Raw genomic sequence first — 17363 nt, forward strand, 5'->3', positions numbered from 1 at the left:
CACATGTGGATTTGTGTGTGCATGAAGTGTGTGGGCATGTGAGATGTATGTGTGTGTGAAATGTGTGTGGGTGCCTGTGTGAGTGTGTGTGTGTGTGAGAGATGTGTGAGGGTGTGCGAGTGAGATGTGTATGAGTGCATGTGCGTGTGGGCAGGGGGAGCAAGTGGCCCCAACATCTCAGTTGGGATCCAGCTCAGGACAAACGGCAGGGGGGAGGTGTCCAGAGAGGCCTACTTTGCTCCCAAGTGCAGCCCGTTCTTGGCTCCCACCAGTGCTCTGGGGGACTAGCAAGGACACCTGACTCTGGAGAGACGGCAAGCCCACCTCGGCCCTCATTCCCTTCCTCTGGGGTATTCCCTGCCCCTTCTCCCCACTTCCAAACACCTGGGCAGGAGCCGGGCACAGGCTGCACAGGAGGCAGCCACTGGAAGGGTGGCTTTCGGATGCCTAGCCCTGGGTTTACCAAGCTGTGGGGAGGAACACCAGGGTGTCTGAGGAGGGCCGGTGGGGGGCTTGAATCCCCAGCGCATTGTGGATCCCAGGCCTAGCTGAGAGCTCCCAGCCGGGCCCCAGGACACACGGACAGACAGCTGTTTGCTGAAGGACTGGACAGGCTGGTGGGAATCCACTCGGTGGCCCTGGTCAGGATCAGAAACAGTGAAGGTTGTCAGAACAGTGGAGACAGTGGAGGTTGAAGGGTGTGGCAGAGGTCCCTGCTTGTCAATTTGGGGCAGCAGGGCTTCCCCAGGCCTCAGTTTCTCCACCTGGCATACTGACATATTGTTCCCTGTCCTGGTTCCTGCCAGGACTGTTAGGAGGATGCATGAGGCCAGAAAACCGGGAGGAATTCCAGCCTATGTCCAGAGTCCAGTGCAGAAGCCGGCTGGTGGCCTGGGCCTGGGAGCTTCAGCACCACAGTGGGGGTTGGTGGGAGAGAGGTGGCCACCCTGGAGCTGTGTGCAGGAGCTGCCCAGGTGTCCCCTACACTCAGTGTGTCCTGATTGCCCTAGCTTACAGATAAGGACATGAGGCTCTGTGTCACACATTCCAAGAAGCAGAGCCTTGTCAGGGTCCTGCCAGAGGGGCCCTGGGCTCCTGATGGGCTCTGGTGCTCAGGTGGTTGAGCTCCCGCTGTCTTTCCCCAGGCCAGGTCTCCCCTTTCTGTGTCTGGAGCAGATGCCAAGGAGGCTCCTCACCACCTGGCAACCATCACCACTTGGTACCGACCTGCCCCACCTCCCTTCCTCCTGCCTGGTCTCTTGCCCTTTGAGACACCCAGCGTCGGACCCTCACTCCTGGTCTGACCTTTGCAACTCTGTCTCTGTCCCAGCTCTGCCCTGATATACTGCACTGGGAGGTGAGAACTCCAAGTTCAATCAAATCCTGGCTCTGCCACCTGCCTGCTGGGTGAGTGTGCCAGGTGAGACCTTTCCCTGTGGGGCCTCAGCTTTAGCTCAGGGTAGGGCCACCGTCTCTGGATCCCTTGCTGGCCCTTTCTTTGGTGGACCCTGCTCTCTCCTGGGTCCTCAGCAGCCAGCTGCCTCTGGACATGGGCACTGAGTCCAACCGGAAATCCTTCCTGTCCAGGGAGTTAGTGGTTTCCATGGCTCCAGGAGATGTTGAAATGCAGGCTGTGTTTGCCTTGGGTTTGTTTCCTTTCCACAGAAAACAAAACAAAACAAACACACAGGCGCATGCACACTGCCACACACTCAAAGACAAGGGCATGTCATCAAACAACAGCCCCGAAGCCCCAGCCTCAGCATGCATGGGTGCCCAGTCAATGCTTACTGGATGTGCAAAAGCACCTGGGGCCCTGGGTTCGAGGCCTGGCTCCCTGCGGAATCCCTGGTGTGATCACTGGTTGGATGCTTCTGCCTGAGCCACAGACAATGGGAAGAGGAGACCCACACTCCCGGGCCTCTCCCGGGTGCAAGCAGTGAGCTTTGTCTTGTGTTCAGTGGGTTGACTCATCCACACAATACCCCCGGGAGAGCTGGGGCTCGGAGAGGGGCAAAGCCACCCAGTGTCACGTGACAGCTGGGGTCGCAGGGCTGGCCTGGTGGCAGTGCTGAAGGAGACAGGAGGGCCCTGAGACAGACACCAGCTCTGTGACCTCAGACCTGCCCAGGGAGAGCAACAGCCCCACCCGGGCTGCTGGAGGACTTGGGCTGGCAGAGGGCACAGTGTGGAGGACGGGGTCCTTCGTTCTCCTCTCACCCTGGTGGAGGTGGGTCCCCTCTCCACTCCCTTGCTGGGCCTGACTGGCAGCCACCTGTGTTCAGGCTGACTCTAGCCTAGTTGCCATTCCACACACTGAGGGCAGGCACCCCGTGGGGAATTCTCTAGATGCCAATCAGCAGGAAGGGGCTTTGTTCTGGGATTTGCTCTGTACCCCAACCAAATAAGACAGGAGGTCTGGCCTTGGTGGTCTCTGTTCCTGCCTGTCCCTGCCCCCTCAATCCATGGTCCCTGACCCCGAGGACTGGCATTTTGTTTTCTTTGCTCCATCTCAGAGTCTGCAGTCAGGGGGCATGGACTGGCCCATACGGATGTGCTTTGACTTCTACACTATTCAAAAATCCCGTTAACTTGTTGCCAACATTTAAAAAGTGGACAATTTCACGTAACAACTGGGATTTCCAGTCTTTCTCCTGCTGCCCCTTCCTCCCTCCCCAGGTAACATCATTCACAGATAGCAACAGTTGGCTGGAGCTGAGGACCAGGCGCCCCTTGACAGGACTCTCTGCCCCCCGCCTCCTCCCCATCACCGTGGGCCCCGCAGGAACACTAGGGACCATCTGAAGCCCAGTGCTGCTCAACTTTGGATGCACAATGGACTGAGCTGGGGAGCTTTACAAACTCAAGGACACCCTGGACCACTTCCTCGGCCTCCCTGGGGTGAGATCAATGACGTTCTTAAAGCCCCACAGGTGACTCAGGTGAGCAGCAAGGTTGAGAACAGCAAGAGCCAATGCTGGGCTTTGCAGCATGGCTGCTGACAGTCTTGCTTCGTTGTGGTTCCCCATGGTCCTCAGCAGGAGCCCCACCTCATGACAGCCCAGGTCAGCCCAGGCTTTGGTCAGAAGAGGGGCCCCTGCGCCGTCTCCCCTGGACTCATCTGTTTGCTCACTGTGTGATGCTCCGTGTCTGGGCGCAAATCCTGATCTTGGCAGAGTGTGCCAAGTGGGAGCGGCCCAGGGCTGCCGGCTCCAAGGCAGATTCACTCCTATATATGGTCACCCGGGAGTCCCCCCACTGAGTGAATGCGTGACCTCATCTGCCGACAATCTCACCCAGTCTGGGGCCAACTTGGGGAGGGCCGTCACTCTGCAGAGTGTCCAGTTGGGGGCAGAGAGACTGGGAGGAGGCAAGTCAATGGCATGGAGGCAGGACAATGACAAGATGACCCAGACCCAGGGGAGCCGAGGCCAGCCCCAAGTCTCTCTGAAGCCTGCCCCGTCTCCTGCCTCTGAAAGAGTCCAGCCTCCCCACTCGCTTGCATGAACAAGGAAACCTGTGAGCCTCTTTTACTTTTAAAAGTCCTTTTAATACAGCATGAAGAGGCTATATTTCTATAGGCGAGCCGTATACAGATTCTCCAGGAATAAGGCACACAACGGAATGCCATCCCAAGGGCTGCACTTCGGAGACGTCGGAGCCTTCTCCACACACCCTCCGAGCTGGGCCCACGGGTTCTGTTTTGTCTTTTTAGCTGGACTCACACGTATGGACAGACACAGACACAGATGGGGTCACCGCATGGGGGTGGAGGAGGTCCGACGGCAAGGTTGGCAACAGAGAAGGGGATAAGCCCGCTGCTACAGCCCCCAGGGGACTGCTTGGCCATCTCGCTGAAGGCTGGAATACTCCCATTTCAGGATTAGTCGTTGGACTGAGCTACAATGTAGTGAGGTTGGATTAAATATTCATTCAGAGTAGATTCAAGTCTATTAGATGCTGGAGGGCTGGTGTAAGGGCTCCGGTTGACATTTCCAAGTTCAAGGAGCATGGCCTGGAGGAGGCGTGGCTCAGATGGCAAAGCTCCCAAGTGGCGAGGCCAGGCTTTGCCCCACTTCTTCTTCCCTCCTGGGGCCCTGCTGATCGAGAGCCCTCCCACCAAGCCAAGACGCTGGTGGACCACAGAGGGGCTGGTTAGTCAAATAAGCTTCTTCTTCCCCTCGCCCACTCCCTGCCCCTCTACAAAATGAATAAAACCGTAATAACAAGATAAGAAGAAGAAGGTGCCAGAGAATGGATTACAATGCTATTTGTTATCCTCAGTGGAAGAGGCACAAAGGGGTCACCATTCCCTTTTTCACTGTGTATCAAATTATAGCTTCCCTTAAAAAAGGCAATACTTTCCAAAATACACATATGTATAAATACAGGACAAGAACATATTAATAAGTCTAAACACTTGAATAATATGCTGGCTACTTAATACTGATATTTTCATCCAGGGAAAACAACACAGAAAAACAATATGGCTTAAAGAATTGCAAAGATTTTTTTTTCCTCATCAGAATTATGTACCAACTTCATATAATATTCTATGTAGACAATATTTCCTTCTGAATGTAGTTCAGTTGCATATTTTTACAGACCAAAGCATAGTAAAAAACAAACAAAAACCAACCAAAAACCCAATAACAGGAAACAGAAAAGTTCTCACCATAAATATTTTCTTGCAGTTCAACCAGAAGTTTGGCAAAATACTTCCAGACATCTGTTTGATATTCTCTTGCCCTCCTGAAAGTTCTGAAGTTTTGAAAATGCCTCTCTTTTTGTTTGTTTGTTTATTCTCAAAAATCAAACAATTATATTTTTCTTTTCTTTTTCTTTTTTTTTTTTTTTTTAAAAAAAAAAGGCCTTCAAATATATACAGACAAAAAATCACTGTGAAGATTTTTTCGGGAAAAGCTACCAAATTCAGTGTTGTGAGAAAAACTGGTAACCATGCAGAAATTTTAACATCTATGAATATTTTTTTTCCAAAATACACACATAGTATTTTTTTTTTAAAAAAGGAATTCTGTGTCAAGTATAACTCAAAATAAATACAAATTCACAAGTAGAACTATTGAATACTTCATATGGGGTAAACACCATTATCTGCCAACTAGATCGCTAGATCTACCAACTGCAAGCGATTGTCCCTTTTGAACTTACTAAAACCACACACTTTCCTGTCCCTTGGGCTCCTGGCCCTCTGAGCACTTAATTCTCACGGCACCCAGCCTGCATGGCAGTGGCTTTGCTGACCACAGAGAGTTCCCCAGTTCAGCCAGAGCCCAGTCAAGGGGAGCATGGAGGGTGGGCCTCAAAGCAGGAACCTCAGCCCCCAAGGTGGCTGGCTCTGCACAGATGGCAGGGCACTGGCTACCTGCTGAACAGCTCACTGGCAAGGTCACTTTGGGGTGATATCCCAACTCCCCTTAGCCCGTACAGGGAAGCCCTGGCCTCCAGTGGTCTGGGACCTGGGTTCTTTTTAGGGTGTGGGCTCCCCCACCTTTGCAGCACAGCTGGCAGGCCCCAGGCATCCTTGGGCCAAGGTCCCACATGGGGCCAGGTCCCTGGAAGGGCTGGCACAGGCACACTGCGCACCACTGTGAACCTTCTCTTTAGCGGTGCGATAGGATGACTGTCAGTGGCACCTTCTCCTTGGGGACAGAAGCCTGGGCTGGGGCCAACCCCAGCTCACCTCAACACCTTGGAGAAGATGGGGAACAACGCGCTCGGGGAGTCCTTAGTAGCAGTCCCCAGTGGTGACAACGGTGTCCACAGCCTGCTGCCTAGAGCAAATGTACCTTTTTTAAGTGCTCAGAGGGTATGGCCCCTCAAATCCACCCTGCAGCTCCCTGGCTGCAAATACACTCACTCCATCTTTTCAACTCGCTCCCTGGACCCCTGGTTAACACTTCACTGTAACTCCTCAGTTGTACAAAGCATTTTCATTTGAATACAAAAGGCAACTGGACACCAGGTGGGCATCCTTGAGGCCGTGGTAAACACTGAATTTCAGGCCCATTTCGTGGTCTGATTTTTTTTTTTTTTTTTCCCACAGAGGCATAATGTAGGGGCAAAATCAAGAAACCCAGTTCTGACAGCCGGGAGAAAGGAAGGGTCATGACTATGGAAACGGGGCTTCTCATCCGGGAGACAGAGGAGGGCACGATCCCGCTGCCAGTCAGGACAGTGGACTCCTTGGCCAGGGACGTGCCACGAGGCCTCTCTGCTCCCTTGGGAGGTAGGAAATTACTGTCCCCATTTTAGAAAAGAGGGGTTCTGTGGCTTGTATTAGGGTTCCCCATGTGAGGGGCTAGGAGACCGAGGTGAGAAGGAGGAGGCTCCTCCATGTTTGCAGGGGTTGGGGATGAAAAGCAGGGCTGGGGCTGTAGGGGCCAGCAGGGGAGGACTCAGCATCCCTCAGCCTGACTTCCTAAGACACCAAGTGAGGGGTCACGGTGCGGGGTACCTGGCACCTGGGAGGTTTCTCCCACCATTCTGGGTGAAACTCCCCAAATAAAGCTCCAGGACACAGTACCGGCCAACATGAATCCCAGAACAACAGAGCTGAAATGGGCCCTCTGCTCTCTAGTGTTATGCTGTCATTTAACTAATGGGGAAACTGAGGCCCGGAGATGCGAATTCCTTGCCCAAGGTGACAGAATGCATCAGCAGCAGGGCAAGGACTTGAGCCCAGGTCTCCAGAACGCCAGGCTTGCGTCCTTTCTGCTAGAACAGACACGCTGGGCTTCCACACTGGGCCAAACTACCTTGATGTGGACCCCCAGCATGGGTGGGAGGCACAGGGGAAGGAACGGGAGTGGGACTGACAAAACCTAAGGCAGTCTGGTGGGGGTCGTGGGAGGGGCTGCTCACGTTCCCCAGGACACATCCGTCCAGCGTTCCGTGCCTCCCCTGTGCCTAACCCCTCCTATCTGGGTCCATAGAGTAGGGAGGGGGCACACCCAGGTGCAATGCCAGTGATGTCAGAGGGGGTCAGGATTTGGGGCTTAAGGTGGGCAAGGGACAGAAAGGTCCACTCCCCAGCAGCTGCTAGAACACGTCACCTTGCCACGATTGCTGACTCAGGAAAGAAACAGGGATTTCCGAGAATGGCTTTCCATACAGGGCAAACCGGAAGGTTCTGGGTGGGGGCAGGCGGCCTGGCTGGTCTGGGGGAGGTTTGGGATTCACAGTAAATTTAGTGCACCTGTGGCCAATACAAGGCTGCTCACCCCAAAGAGGCTCTCAGAGGAGAGTCTGTGGGGATACCCGGGGCTCTTGGACATGGGCTTTTGCTTGCTTTTGTCCCCTCCACAGAGACCTCAGGCCCGCCTGCACAGAGCCCCAGACTCCCTGCTTTCCCTGGCCTGTGGGGGCAGCGATGTCAGTAACACTGTTTGTCAACACACACAAGACAAGGACGCTAAGAGCCCTCGGCCCAGCCCCACAGGCCTGCGAGGACACCCCATGCACAGGGCGACAAAGTAGCGTCTCCTTGGGCTGGTGGGGGGCGGCTCTGGGTGCGGGCGGGCAGCCGGTCACTGCACGCGACGGCAGTAGTAGCCCAGGACCTTGCACTTCTCACAGAGGTGCTGCGGGTGCTCCTTGCTCTGGTCGGACACGTCCAGGCCGTCAGGCTTCTCCAGGGGTCTCTGCAGAGAGAAGGAGGAAGGGGCCCAGGGGAGTGAGGGGAGAGAAAGACAGAAACACAGAGACAGACAGGGAGAGACACACGGAGACAGACAGGTGAGACAGGTACACAGGAAGGGGACCAGACAGACAGAGATGCACATCTCTACAGAGACAGAGACTGACAGACACAGAGAGGGAGAGACACACACCTGATGCGGGGGGGGAGGGGGCACCTGTGGTCACGGGTCATTTCAATCACGGTGCCGGGGCCCTCCTGCTGAGCCCGCATACAGGCATCTGAGTCCTGGGGCACAGGTGGGGCCCTGGGCTGGGCCACGGCTGTGGAGGGGTCTTGTGCTCAGCACCCTGGCTATGTGCACTGCTCTGCTCTGCCTTGAGTGCTCCCTGAGGAGCCAGCACCTGAAGCTCACCAGGTTAGAGGCAGGACACAGGTGCAGCCTGTCCAGATGAGGAAACCCAGGCCCACAGCAACAGAGGCCTGGACCCACATCTGACCCCAGCATCCGGCGCCTCTTCCCTGGCCACCCTCCACTTGCACCCCTGCTTGTGTGGTCTCAGAACTCAAGGGAGGCCTAACTCGGACACAGTCACAGTGCTTCGGGCTTTTGGTGAGCGAGCTCCATGAGGTCAGAGCCAGGGTGTTGACTGACCCCCACATCTCAGGGCTGGCCCAGTGCCCTATTTGTTGAGGCTGCAAGAATGAAACCTCAGTTTTCTAACAGGGAAACTGAGGCCCGGAGAAGGGAGGTGACTTGCCGGGCCTATCATGCCACCCACTCACTGGGTGATCGCAGGGAGCCTCCGTTTCCTTATCTGTGAAGTGGGCCATTGACAGTGCCTCGTTTGCAGGGGGACTGTGAGGATCCAGAGAGACACTTGGGAGTGAGTGAACTGGACAGCGGAAGGCACGGACGAGCACATTTCTATTAGGTAGGGAGCTTCCCCGCTCGCTCTTTTCCTCCCCTTCGCCAAAGCTGGCGAAGACTTGTTTCCCTGGAGAGTTTATGGAGGCCATGAGGAGCAGCTCCTGACTGGACGCTTTCTTGCCCAGCTCACGGGGATGCTGCCTTCTCTCCAGCTGGAGCCCCTGCCTGCAGAAGGGTCCCCTGCATGGACATAGGGGTCTCACGGGAAGCTGGTTAGGGCCAGCTGGGGGGCCACATGCCTAGGAGAGGGGGCAGGAGAACCCGGACTGCAGACCATGGCTTGGGATGGCAGGGGAGGGCAGCAGAGGGTGTGCTCTGTCCCCCTGGCTAGGCTGTGAATGGCTCAAAAGTAGTATGCTGGCTTCTCCACCCAATCCACAGTCTTGGCCCCAAGAGGACAGTCAGAGTAGTCTGGGAATGGAAGAGTCAGAAGGTTCTAGAAGGCAGGTGGGGAGACTGTGGTGGGAGGGTTCTGATCCAGGGAGCTCCTGCCCCTGGCCCAGGGGTCATAAAACCCAGCTCTGTGCTCCCAGGCTTAAAGTCACAAAGCCAAGGTCTGGAGGGAAAGTCAGACATGTCAACCACATCTCAAAGGGCTTTCAGATGACTGGCTTCCCTGTCCAGCTTTCGTCCTGGCCAGGGAAGAGAGGAGTTTGACTTCCTGTCAGACCTGGGCTCGAATGCCGGTTCTTCTACCTAAGAGCTGTGTGACCTTGGGTAGGCCACCTGCCCCCTTTGGCCTCCATGCTCCCATCTGTGAACAGGGATGCTGATAACAGCTTTTTCATGGGCTTGTTCTCACCAGACAACTCAATGGAGATAATGAATACACAGAGCCCGGCATGCAGAAGCTGTCTGTGGTTTGTCTTATCAGTGGGAGGGGGACACCAGCTGGTGCAGGGCCATCAAAATTGAGCCAAGATCCCAAGGTGAAAGGACCTAGGAAGGGTAAGTTCCCTGCTCTCCTGGATGTCCCAGGGAGACCTCCAACAGCTCCTCTATCTAGGGCTTGGGTGCCCCTAGGCCTGCTGGCAGAGCCCACAGCTCAGTTTACTGCCTGGACTATAAGAAGGCTTTTCCACCTTGAGTTAGAATCTGGGTCCCTGTCGCCTCATCCTGGAGATCCAGCCACAGACTCAGCTCGGCTCCCAAGGACTGTCCGATTAGTATAGTCGTGAAGTGTCCCCTCCAGCACCCCAAACCCAAGCTGGTTTGCAGCCCCCACCCCCTCGGCCGGCCAGGGCCTCTTCCTGCACCCAGTCTTCCAGGACAGGCCAGAAAGGCCAGACTCAGCAGGGCCTACACAGCCCTCGCTCCCACGTTATGTGGCTTACACGTTATGTGGCAAAGTACTGCCACCTAAGTCAGGCCACTCTGGAACACACCTAATGTCGCCACTTCCCTGTGAGTGGCACAGGGAGGAAACAGGCCACAGATGTATGGGGAAGGGAGTTTCCACAGATGAGGCAACTGAGGCTCTAAGACATTAGGGACATCCCTGGGGCCTGCAGTGAGGAGGCGGTAGGTGTGTGGCCTTCCCACCACACATGCCATTACCAAGCCCTGTGCTGCAGGGACATGCTGCCTACTGCCTACAGTTGGCCCCACTGGCTGCACTGTACTGGGGCTCAGGACCAGCTTATGACAGGTGCCCACCCCAGACTGCTGCACTCCCTCCCAGCCTGAGTCCCTGGCTTTCTGTCCCCAGGACAGCACCTCCTGTGTTTGGTGGAGGGAAGGCCATCTTCACAGGCACAGCGCTCTCCCCTGGAAATTGACTGGCACCTGCCAGCTGCACCTACCCTGACTGGCATCTGCCTTCTGAGTCTTCATCTCTGGGGCTGACAGAGGTTTGGCAGGCCCAGGACTGAGCGCAGAACCTCCATGGAGACTAAGGGGTCATCGCCAGTTTGTTTTGAAGACTGTTCTGGAACACTCTGTGTCTGGTGTCTTCTGCAGTGTCTCCATATGACATGGTATCACCAAAGTCTGACAGACAGAGCTTTGCATGCCAGCTCTGCCACCTATCAGCCAAGGGCTGTTGGGAAGGACCTTTCTCCTCCACAACCTTGACTTGTCCTTTTGGGACCTGGGTGGGAGGTTAATAACATTCATTGCCTTTTTCCTAGTTTTGTGTGTGTGTATGTGTGTGTGTGTGTGTGAGAGAGATAGAGAAGTAAATAAGATGACTGTCTTCTTTTTACTTTTTATTTATTTTTATTTTTTCAGACAGAGTCTCAGTCTGTCACCTAGGCTGGAGTGCAGTAGTGTTATCTCGGCTCAGTGCAACCTCGGTCTCCTAGATTCAAGTGATTCTCCTGCCTCAGCCTCCCAAGTAGCTGGGATTACAGGTGCACACAACCACCCAGCTAATTTTTGTATTTTGAGTAGAGATGGGTTTCACTATGTTGGTCAGGCTGGTCTTGAACTCCTGACCTCAAGTGATCCACCCATCTTGGCCTCCCAAAGTGTTGGGATTACAGGCGTGAGCCACCACACCTGGCCGACTGTCTTTTTTAGAGACAGGGTTACTGTCACATAGGCTGGAGTGCAGTGAATCCTCCCACCTCAGCCTTCCAAGTAGCTGAGACCTCAGGCATGCACCACTACGCCTGGCTAATTGTTTAAAAAAATTTTTTTATAGTGATGAGGTCTCATTATATTGACCAGGCTCGTCTTGAACTCCTGGCAATCCTCTCACCTTGGCCTCCCAAAGTGCTGGGACTACAGGTGTGAGCCACTGCGCCCAGCAGAGATGACTGTCTTAAAGTATTTTATAACCATAAAAAAGCTCTGGAAGACTTAGTGATCACAGTGTGACCTGTAGCAAATCACTTAACTTCTCTGGGACTCAATTTTCTCCTCCATAAAATGGGGGCTAAGTCTGTAGGCTAACGCTACATGATAGGGTTGCTGTGAAGAGTAAGTTAGTCTATGCAAAGGGATTAGAACAGTGCCTGGCACATAGAGAGCACTCAAAATGTTGACCAGTATTGGTATTATGTGTTATATAGGGTTAGGGGCAGCATGGGGGCAGGGGAAGCAGCGAAGTCCCGGGTGAAATGCTCTCGAAACATCCTTGCCAGCGCCCTCCTGGGCTCATCTGAGCTGCGCCCCCTCCTTGGCCGTGACCCCATGGTGCAGGTTCCCTCTGTGGGCCCTGGTCCGACTGCTCAGCCCCGCTTGGCCTGCCACTGGGCGAGGAGCTTGGGGAAGCTGTCAAGACACTCCCCTCTGTGGACGGGAAACACTGCAGCTGGGGCTGACCGTGGTGGAGGGCCTCCCCCACTCCCTGCAGCAAGGCAAGGCCCAGTGGCGTTTTCTTCTTGGGGGGACCAGAGCCGGCAGGGGGAGCTGCAGCTGGAGGCTGACAGGAAGCAGATGTGGCGGCCAGGAGAGTGGGGAGGTGGAGGGTCCTCCGGAGACGGAGGCTGCACAGGTCAGGGCTCTGTGGTGCAGGAGAAATAAACCAGCCCTCTCCACCACAGGGCGCCATGGGGAGCACCACCGCTGCGCTCTTCAAAGGCTCTCGACAGTTGGGGGATAGAGAGGCACCACCCTCCCACTCCCTCCCAGCTTGGGAGCTCAGGAGAGATCGAGCCCTGGGTGGTGGGAGACCTGGGTTCCACGTCCCCTTGATACCAGCTGACTGGTCACCCTGCTCAAGTCCTGTCTCCTCTTGGGGCCTCAGTGTCCCCAGTGCACACAGTAGGTGCTAAACAGTAGCCTAACGACTGGGAGAGGGGAAGGGCCCAGACACACGCTCTTGAGGGATCCTTTAGATTGGGTCCTGGGAGAGCTGATCCTGAATGTGGAGATGGGGGACAGGTGGTCAGGGAGGCTGTGCTGGGACTGAGCTTGGCAGGATGGAGATGGCGAGGCAGGTGAGGCCGTTGCCAGCTTGGGGATGGTGACATAAGCCAGGAATGGGCCTGGCATTATGGAAGCGGCATGGTGAGGAGCGCTGCCCAGCCAGATGCTGGGGTGATATCGGGGCAGGGGCCGAGGGCTGGAGCCACTGCAGAGACTCGGTTCCTGTGGGGCTTGCGTGCATGGGCTGGGCGCTGCCTCTCTGCTTAAGTCACAGAGGGGGTTGTAAGGACCCAGCCCCCAGGACGGTCAGCACAGACCCTAGCAGCCCCCATACATCTGAGGCCCTGCAGAAACTGGGCTGTTCCTGACTCCTGCCCCCAGCCAGCAACCATTATCTGCCTTCCCTCCTCCCCTCCAGACCACTTATCTGCCCTTCCAGGCTCCAAGCTATCCTCCATGCCCCCAGTCTACTGACCTTCTACCCCATCAGAGCTCTGCCCCACATCTCTCCCTCAGGGGAGCCTTCCCCCGATAGCTCCCAGAGCTCTCTCCCCTCTTGCCTCCTCTTGTCTGCTTGTCCTTTGTGGTGACTCAGCACACATGGAAGGCCCAGCCCACCCCTGGCTCCTCCATCCCCCCGCTACCTCATCGACAGTGACCTTTCCCTCCCACCACCCCTCAGCCACACCCTAGACTTGGGCTTCTTCAGAAACCACCCGTCTCTGCCCCATCCTTTTCTCCTTCCATTCCACTGGCTCCCAGACTCCACCCAGTCCACAGGCCCACCCAGCCTCCTTCTCCACCGGGCCTCTCTAGCTTCCCCTCCCTGCTGATGCCCCATGATGAAGCACAGTCGTCATGCTTTTACAAATATGCCCACCCCCCAGCCATCTGCCCTCTGGAGTGCTCGCCCAGCCAACCTCTGTCCTGTGGACCCTCTGTACACCAGGACTGGCCTGCACCTGCCAGGCGAGCTGTGCTGGAGCAAGTCACGGAACTAGGCTGACACCTGCCACTGCATTAGGATCACGCACCTCCCCCGGGCCTGGGATGCGGCTGGGTGGTCCAGCCAGCTTTCCCTAGCAGGCTGCTTCCTTGCTCCTCCTTCCTCAAGCCCACCCCAGCCCGCCTCACTCCTACCTGAGAACTTTGTCTTCCATTTGCTGAGAAAACAGAAGCGTTGGAGGTTCTTCTTGCACCATCCAATCCATGGACCTTCCTAATTACCCCCTCTTCTCCCTCCCTCCTGTGCCGATGGGTGAAGCATCCCCCGTTTTGCCCCTGAATCATCAGCCTTTTGCTGTCTTCTAGATCATTCTCATCAGACTGCACTGGGCTCCAGGCTCTACCATCTCTACAACACCTAGCTCCAGGGCTCCTTCCTGGTTGTGGCTACTGCTGTGATTCTCTCCACAATCAAACTCTCCTCAAGAGAGTGGACAATGAGGCATTCCCTCTGCAGCCAGATCCACACCAGCCTCCCCTGGAACTGCTCCATGGACACTGCCCTGACCTCCAGGCCAGCTACAAATCAGCACCTCCACTCTCGCCCTCACGCCTGACTGGCCAGGCTTCTGTGCTTCTCAAACCTTGGTTGTAGTTCAAGTTCCCCAGGTAAAAGTGATACTTTTGTTTTGCTTTGTAAAAGTTTGAGGACCGTCTCCTTATTGCCAAATTTCCACGGCACTCCTCTGTGGTCTCTATACCTGACATTTGAGCACCAAGCACCAGTCAAGCCTCCAACAGCACTTCCCGAACCCCACCCCTGGCTTCCAGGACTCCACGCTTCCTGGTTCTCCTTCTTCTTACTGGGTCTTCCTCCTCTATCTGACCATCAAACACTGGGATTCAGCAACACTTGGTCTAGGGAATCCCTTCTCTACTGTGTCCACATTCTTCCTACAGGAACTCAAATCCATTCCCTACTATGTTTAGGTTGATGACACCCACTTATGTATGGGCCATCTTGACTTCTCACTTGAGCTTCAGAATTACAAATCTAACTGCCTTCTTGATGTCTCTAATTGGATTACTGCGAACATCTCAAATGTAATCTGTATCAGAAGAGCCCTGCTTTCATTTCCAACACCTGTGTCCCTGCCAGGCCGCCCAGTTCAGGAACAACCTCCTCCATCCACTCAGGTGCTCCAGCCTGCCTGGGGTGGGACTGTTCTCCTGGGCTCCTGTTCTTCCTCCACATTCCACCACCAATCTGGTGATGCTTGGTGTCGCATCCAGCTCCAGAGCCACCTCCAGAGTTCAGTCCCCTCCCAGCTTGTATGAGGGCTATGGTGTTGTCTTTCCCGCTGGTCTCCCCACTCAATCTCTGCACACAACCAGAGTAACTGACTTAAAATGAATCTGAAAGCCCTGCTGCTCTTGGGTTCCTCGAGTGCCCCCAGGGCTCTGTGACAGCCCCATCTAACCCTCTGCCCCAAGCCTCTCACTGCCCTCTCCTGCACCTTCACTGAGCTGTGGGCCTGGAGCACCCCAAGTCCTTATGGCCTCAGGGCAATTTGTACCTGCTGTGTCCTCTTCCTAGGATGGCCAGCTCCCAACTTGTGATAGGCCTAGCTTCCCCCCGTCCTCCAGGTTCCCGAGTCAGCAGCAGCTCCTCTGAGTGGCTTTCCTGTGAAGCTGCCTGAGGTAAGACCTTCCTAGGAGGAGCTGGCCCCATCCCTCCCACATGCCTGGGCCTGGTGCACACAGCCTCCCTGTTGACACTGGCCGACTGGATGGATCAAGGAAGGAAATTGGAGTTTTCTGCTGCTTCCTGCTGTCCTCTCGTCTCTTGTCTCACAACAGCAAGCCCTGTTCACTAGTTTTACAATTTGCTGGGATTCCCTGGTCTCAAGATGTTGATACAGTTGCCCCATCATTCTCCTTCCCTTCCCTTCCCTTCCCTCCCATTTCAGATGAGACAAGGAAAGAAAGGGTCAACTTAGAGAGATATCCCTCATAGGAGGGAGTAAACTGAGGCCCGGTAAGGGAAAAGTCGCCCTCCCATGGTCCTTTGGAGAAGGCCCCAGCCCACCTGGCTCACCTGCTTGTGCGGGTACACGTTGATGTGGCACTTGATGCACTCCTGCCCCATGTTGGCCCAGGAGTTTCCACTCATCCATTTTCTCTTGCACTTGGGACACTTGTACTCGCCGAAGCAGCGCTTTTTGCCCTGGTATGGAGTCAGGCCCTCGCCTTTGGGGCGTGCCTATGGGGCAGGAAGCAAACACAGGGGGTTGGGGTCCAAAGGCCAAAATGATGCCCCATGGGGCTCCCCTGGCCTCTGCCTCAGTCTTCATGTCCTGTGTCCATGTGTACAGGCCCCTTTTGTCCCCAGTCTAGATAATATCAGGGATGTCCCCAGAGCACAGACAGGATCCAAAGGCTGGGAAACACATGGGGAACAGAAAACAGAGGAGATGGTGAAAAAACAGAGGGGCACGTCTCTTCTAGATTTAAGGAGTAAAGTATTCAGTGGTGGCTGGAAATTACTTCCTTAACTCACACGTCATCAAGGGCAGCTGGTCTCATGGGCCTGCACACAGGCACTCTTTGGCCTACCCAGCAGTGTGCTTTAAAGGGTCATTGAAGAGGCAATACAAGCACAGAAACTGGTGGCAATGCCAATGAGTCTTCCTCCTCCCTGCACCCAGTCAGCTCCTCTACTTGGAGGCAATCCAATTTTCCTCATACCACTCCAAAGGCGGGCCCTGCATTTACAGATGCATATGACATACAAATTTGTACATACATTCTTTTCCCTTATGAAAATGGAAACAGATTATCCATCTGGTTCTGCATCTTCCATTTTAAAACTTTATCTTATTTTGTTTTTTCGAGACAGGGTCTCGATATATTGGCCAGGCTAGACTCAAACTCCTGGGCTCAAGGGATCCTCCTGCCTCAGCCACCTGAGTAGTTGGGACTGTAGGTGCATATAGCTATGCCTGGCTACTGTTTTCTTACTGAATAATACATGTTAGAGTTTTCCCTACATCACTACAAATAGAGCTACTGCATTCGGTTTAACAGCTGGACACAGTATGAGTCCATGCAAGCTCCATAGTGCATGGACCAGTTACTATTTTAGAACATCTAGCTTGTTTCTGTTCTTCCATCATTACAAACAATGCTATAATGAACAACTTCATATGTGTATCATTTTGCACATGTGTGAGTGTATTTGTGAATACAGAAGTAAAATTGTTGGGTCAATGGGTATGAGCACCACTAATTTTTAAAGAGCAAATTCCCACTGCCCCTCCCTACATACTGCAGGTATCCCAACTTAACGTTCCACATCAGCATCAACAGAGTTTTCATTATCACCAATCTAAGAGGTAGAAAATCTTCTCAGAGAAGCTTTGACTTGTATGTCTTTTATTATGGGCAAGAGTGAATTTGCCATGCATTTAAGAATCACTTGTGTTGGCTGGGCACGGTGGCTCACGCCTGTAATCCCAGCACTTTGGGAGGCTGAGGCGGGCGGATCACAAGGTCAGGAGATCGAAACCATCCTGGCAAACACGGTGAAATCCCGTTACTACTAAAAATACAAAAAATTAGCCAGGCGTGGTGGCGGGCGCCTGTAGTTCCAGCTACTCGGGAGGCTGAGGCAGGAGAATGGCATGAACCCGGGAGGTGGAGCTTGCAGTGAGCCGAGATCAGGCCACTGCACTCCAGCCTGGGTGACAGAGCAAGACTCCGTCTCAAAAAAAAAAAAAAAAAAAAAAAAGAATCACTTGTGTTTCCTTTGTGAATGATTTGTTCATACTCTTTGTGATTCTTTTTTCCTGCAAGAGTAGCCTGATATTTTTCTTGTTGATTTGTAACTGCATTTTATATAAGAAAGAAACAAGCTGTCTCCCGCACAGTGTTATTTTAACAGCTTTACTGAGATATAATTCATGTATCTTACATTTTACCCATTTAAAGTGGACAAATCAATTGGTTTTAAGT

At 54.2% G+C, this 17363-nt stretch overlaps 1 protein-coding gene across 1 annotated transcript in view; it reads right to left on the minus strand.

The window, feature by feature from the left end:
• Positions 1 to 3533: 3533 nt before the first annotated feature.
• Positions 3534 to 17363, minus strand: part of ZCCHC24 (zinc finger CCHC-type containing 24) — a 63911-nt gene continuing 50081 nt past the window's right edge. Inside the window, exons 3-4 of the mRNA XM_023204834.2 lie at positions 15448 to 15612; positions 3534 to 7664 (exon numbers count right to left, since the gene is read on the minus strand). Coding sequence (XP_023060602.1) covers positions 7551 to 7664; positions 15448 to 15612 — 279 coding nt within the window. The 3' untranslated portion in view covers positions 3534 to 7550. The remainder of the gene's footprint in view (positions 7665 to 15447; positions 15613 to 17363) is intronic.

Source organism: Piliocolobus tephrosceles, chromosome 9, assembly GCF_002776525.5.
Source record: "Piliocolobus tephrosceles isolate RC106 chromosome 9, ASM277652v3, whole genome shotgun sequence".
Classification (NCBI taxonomy): domain Eukaryota; kingdom Metazoa; phylum Chordata; class Mammalia; order Primates; family Cercopithecidae; genus Piliocolobus; species Piliocolobus tephrosceles.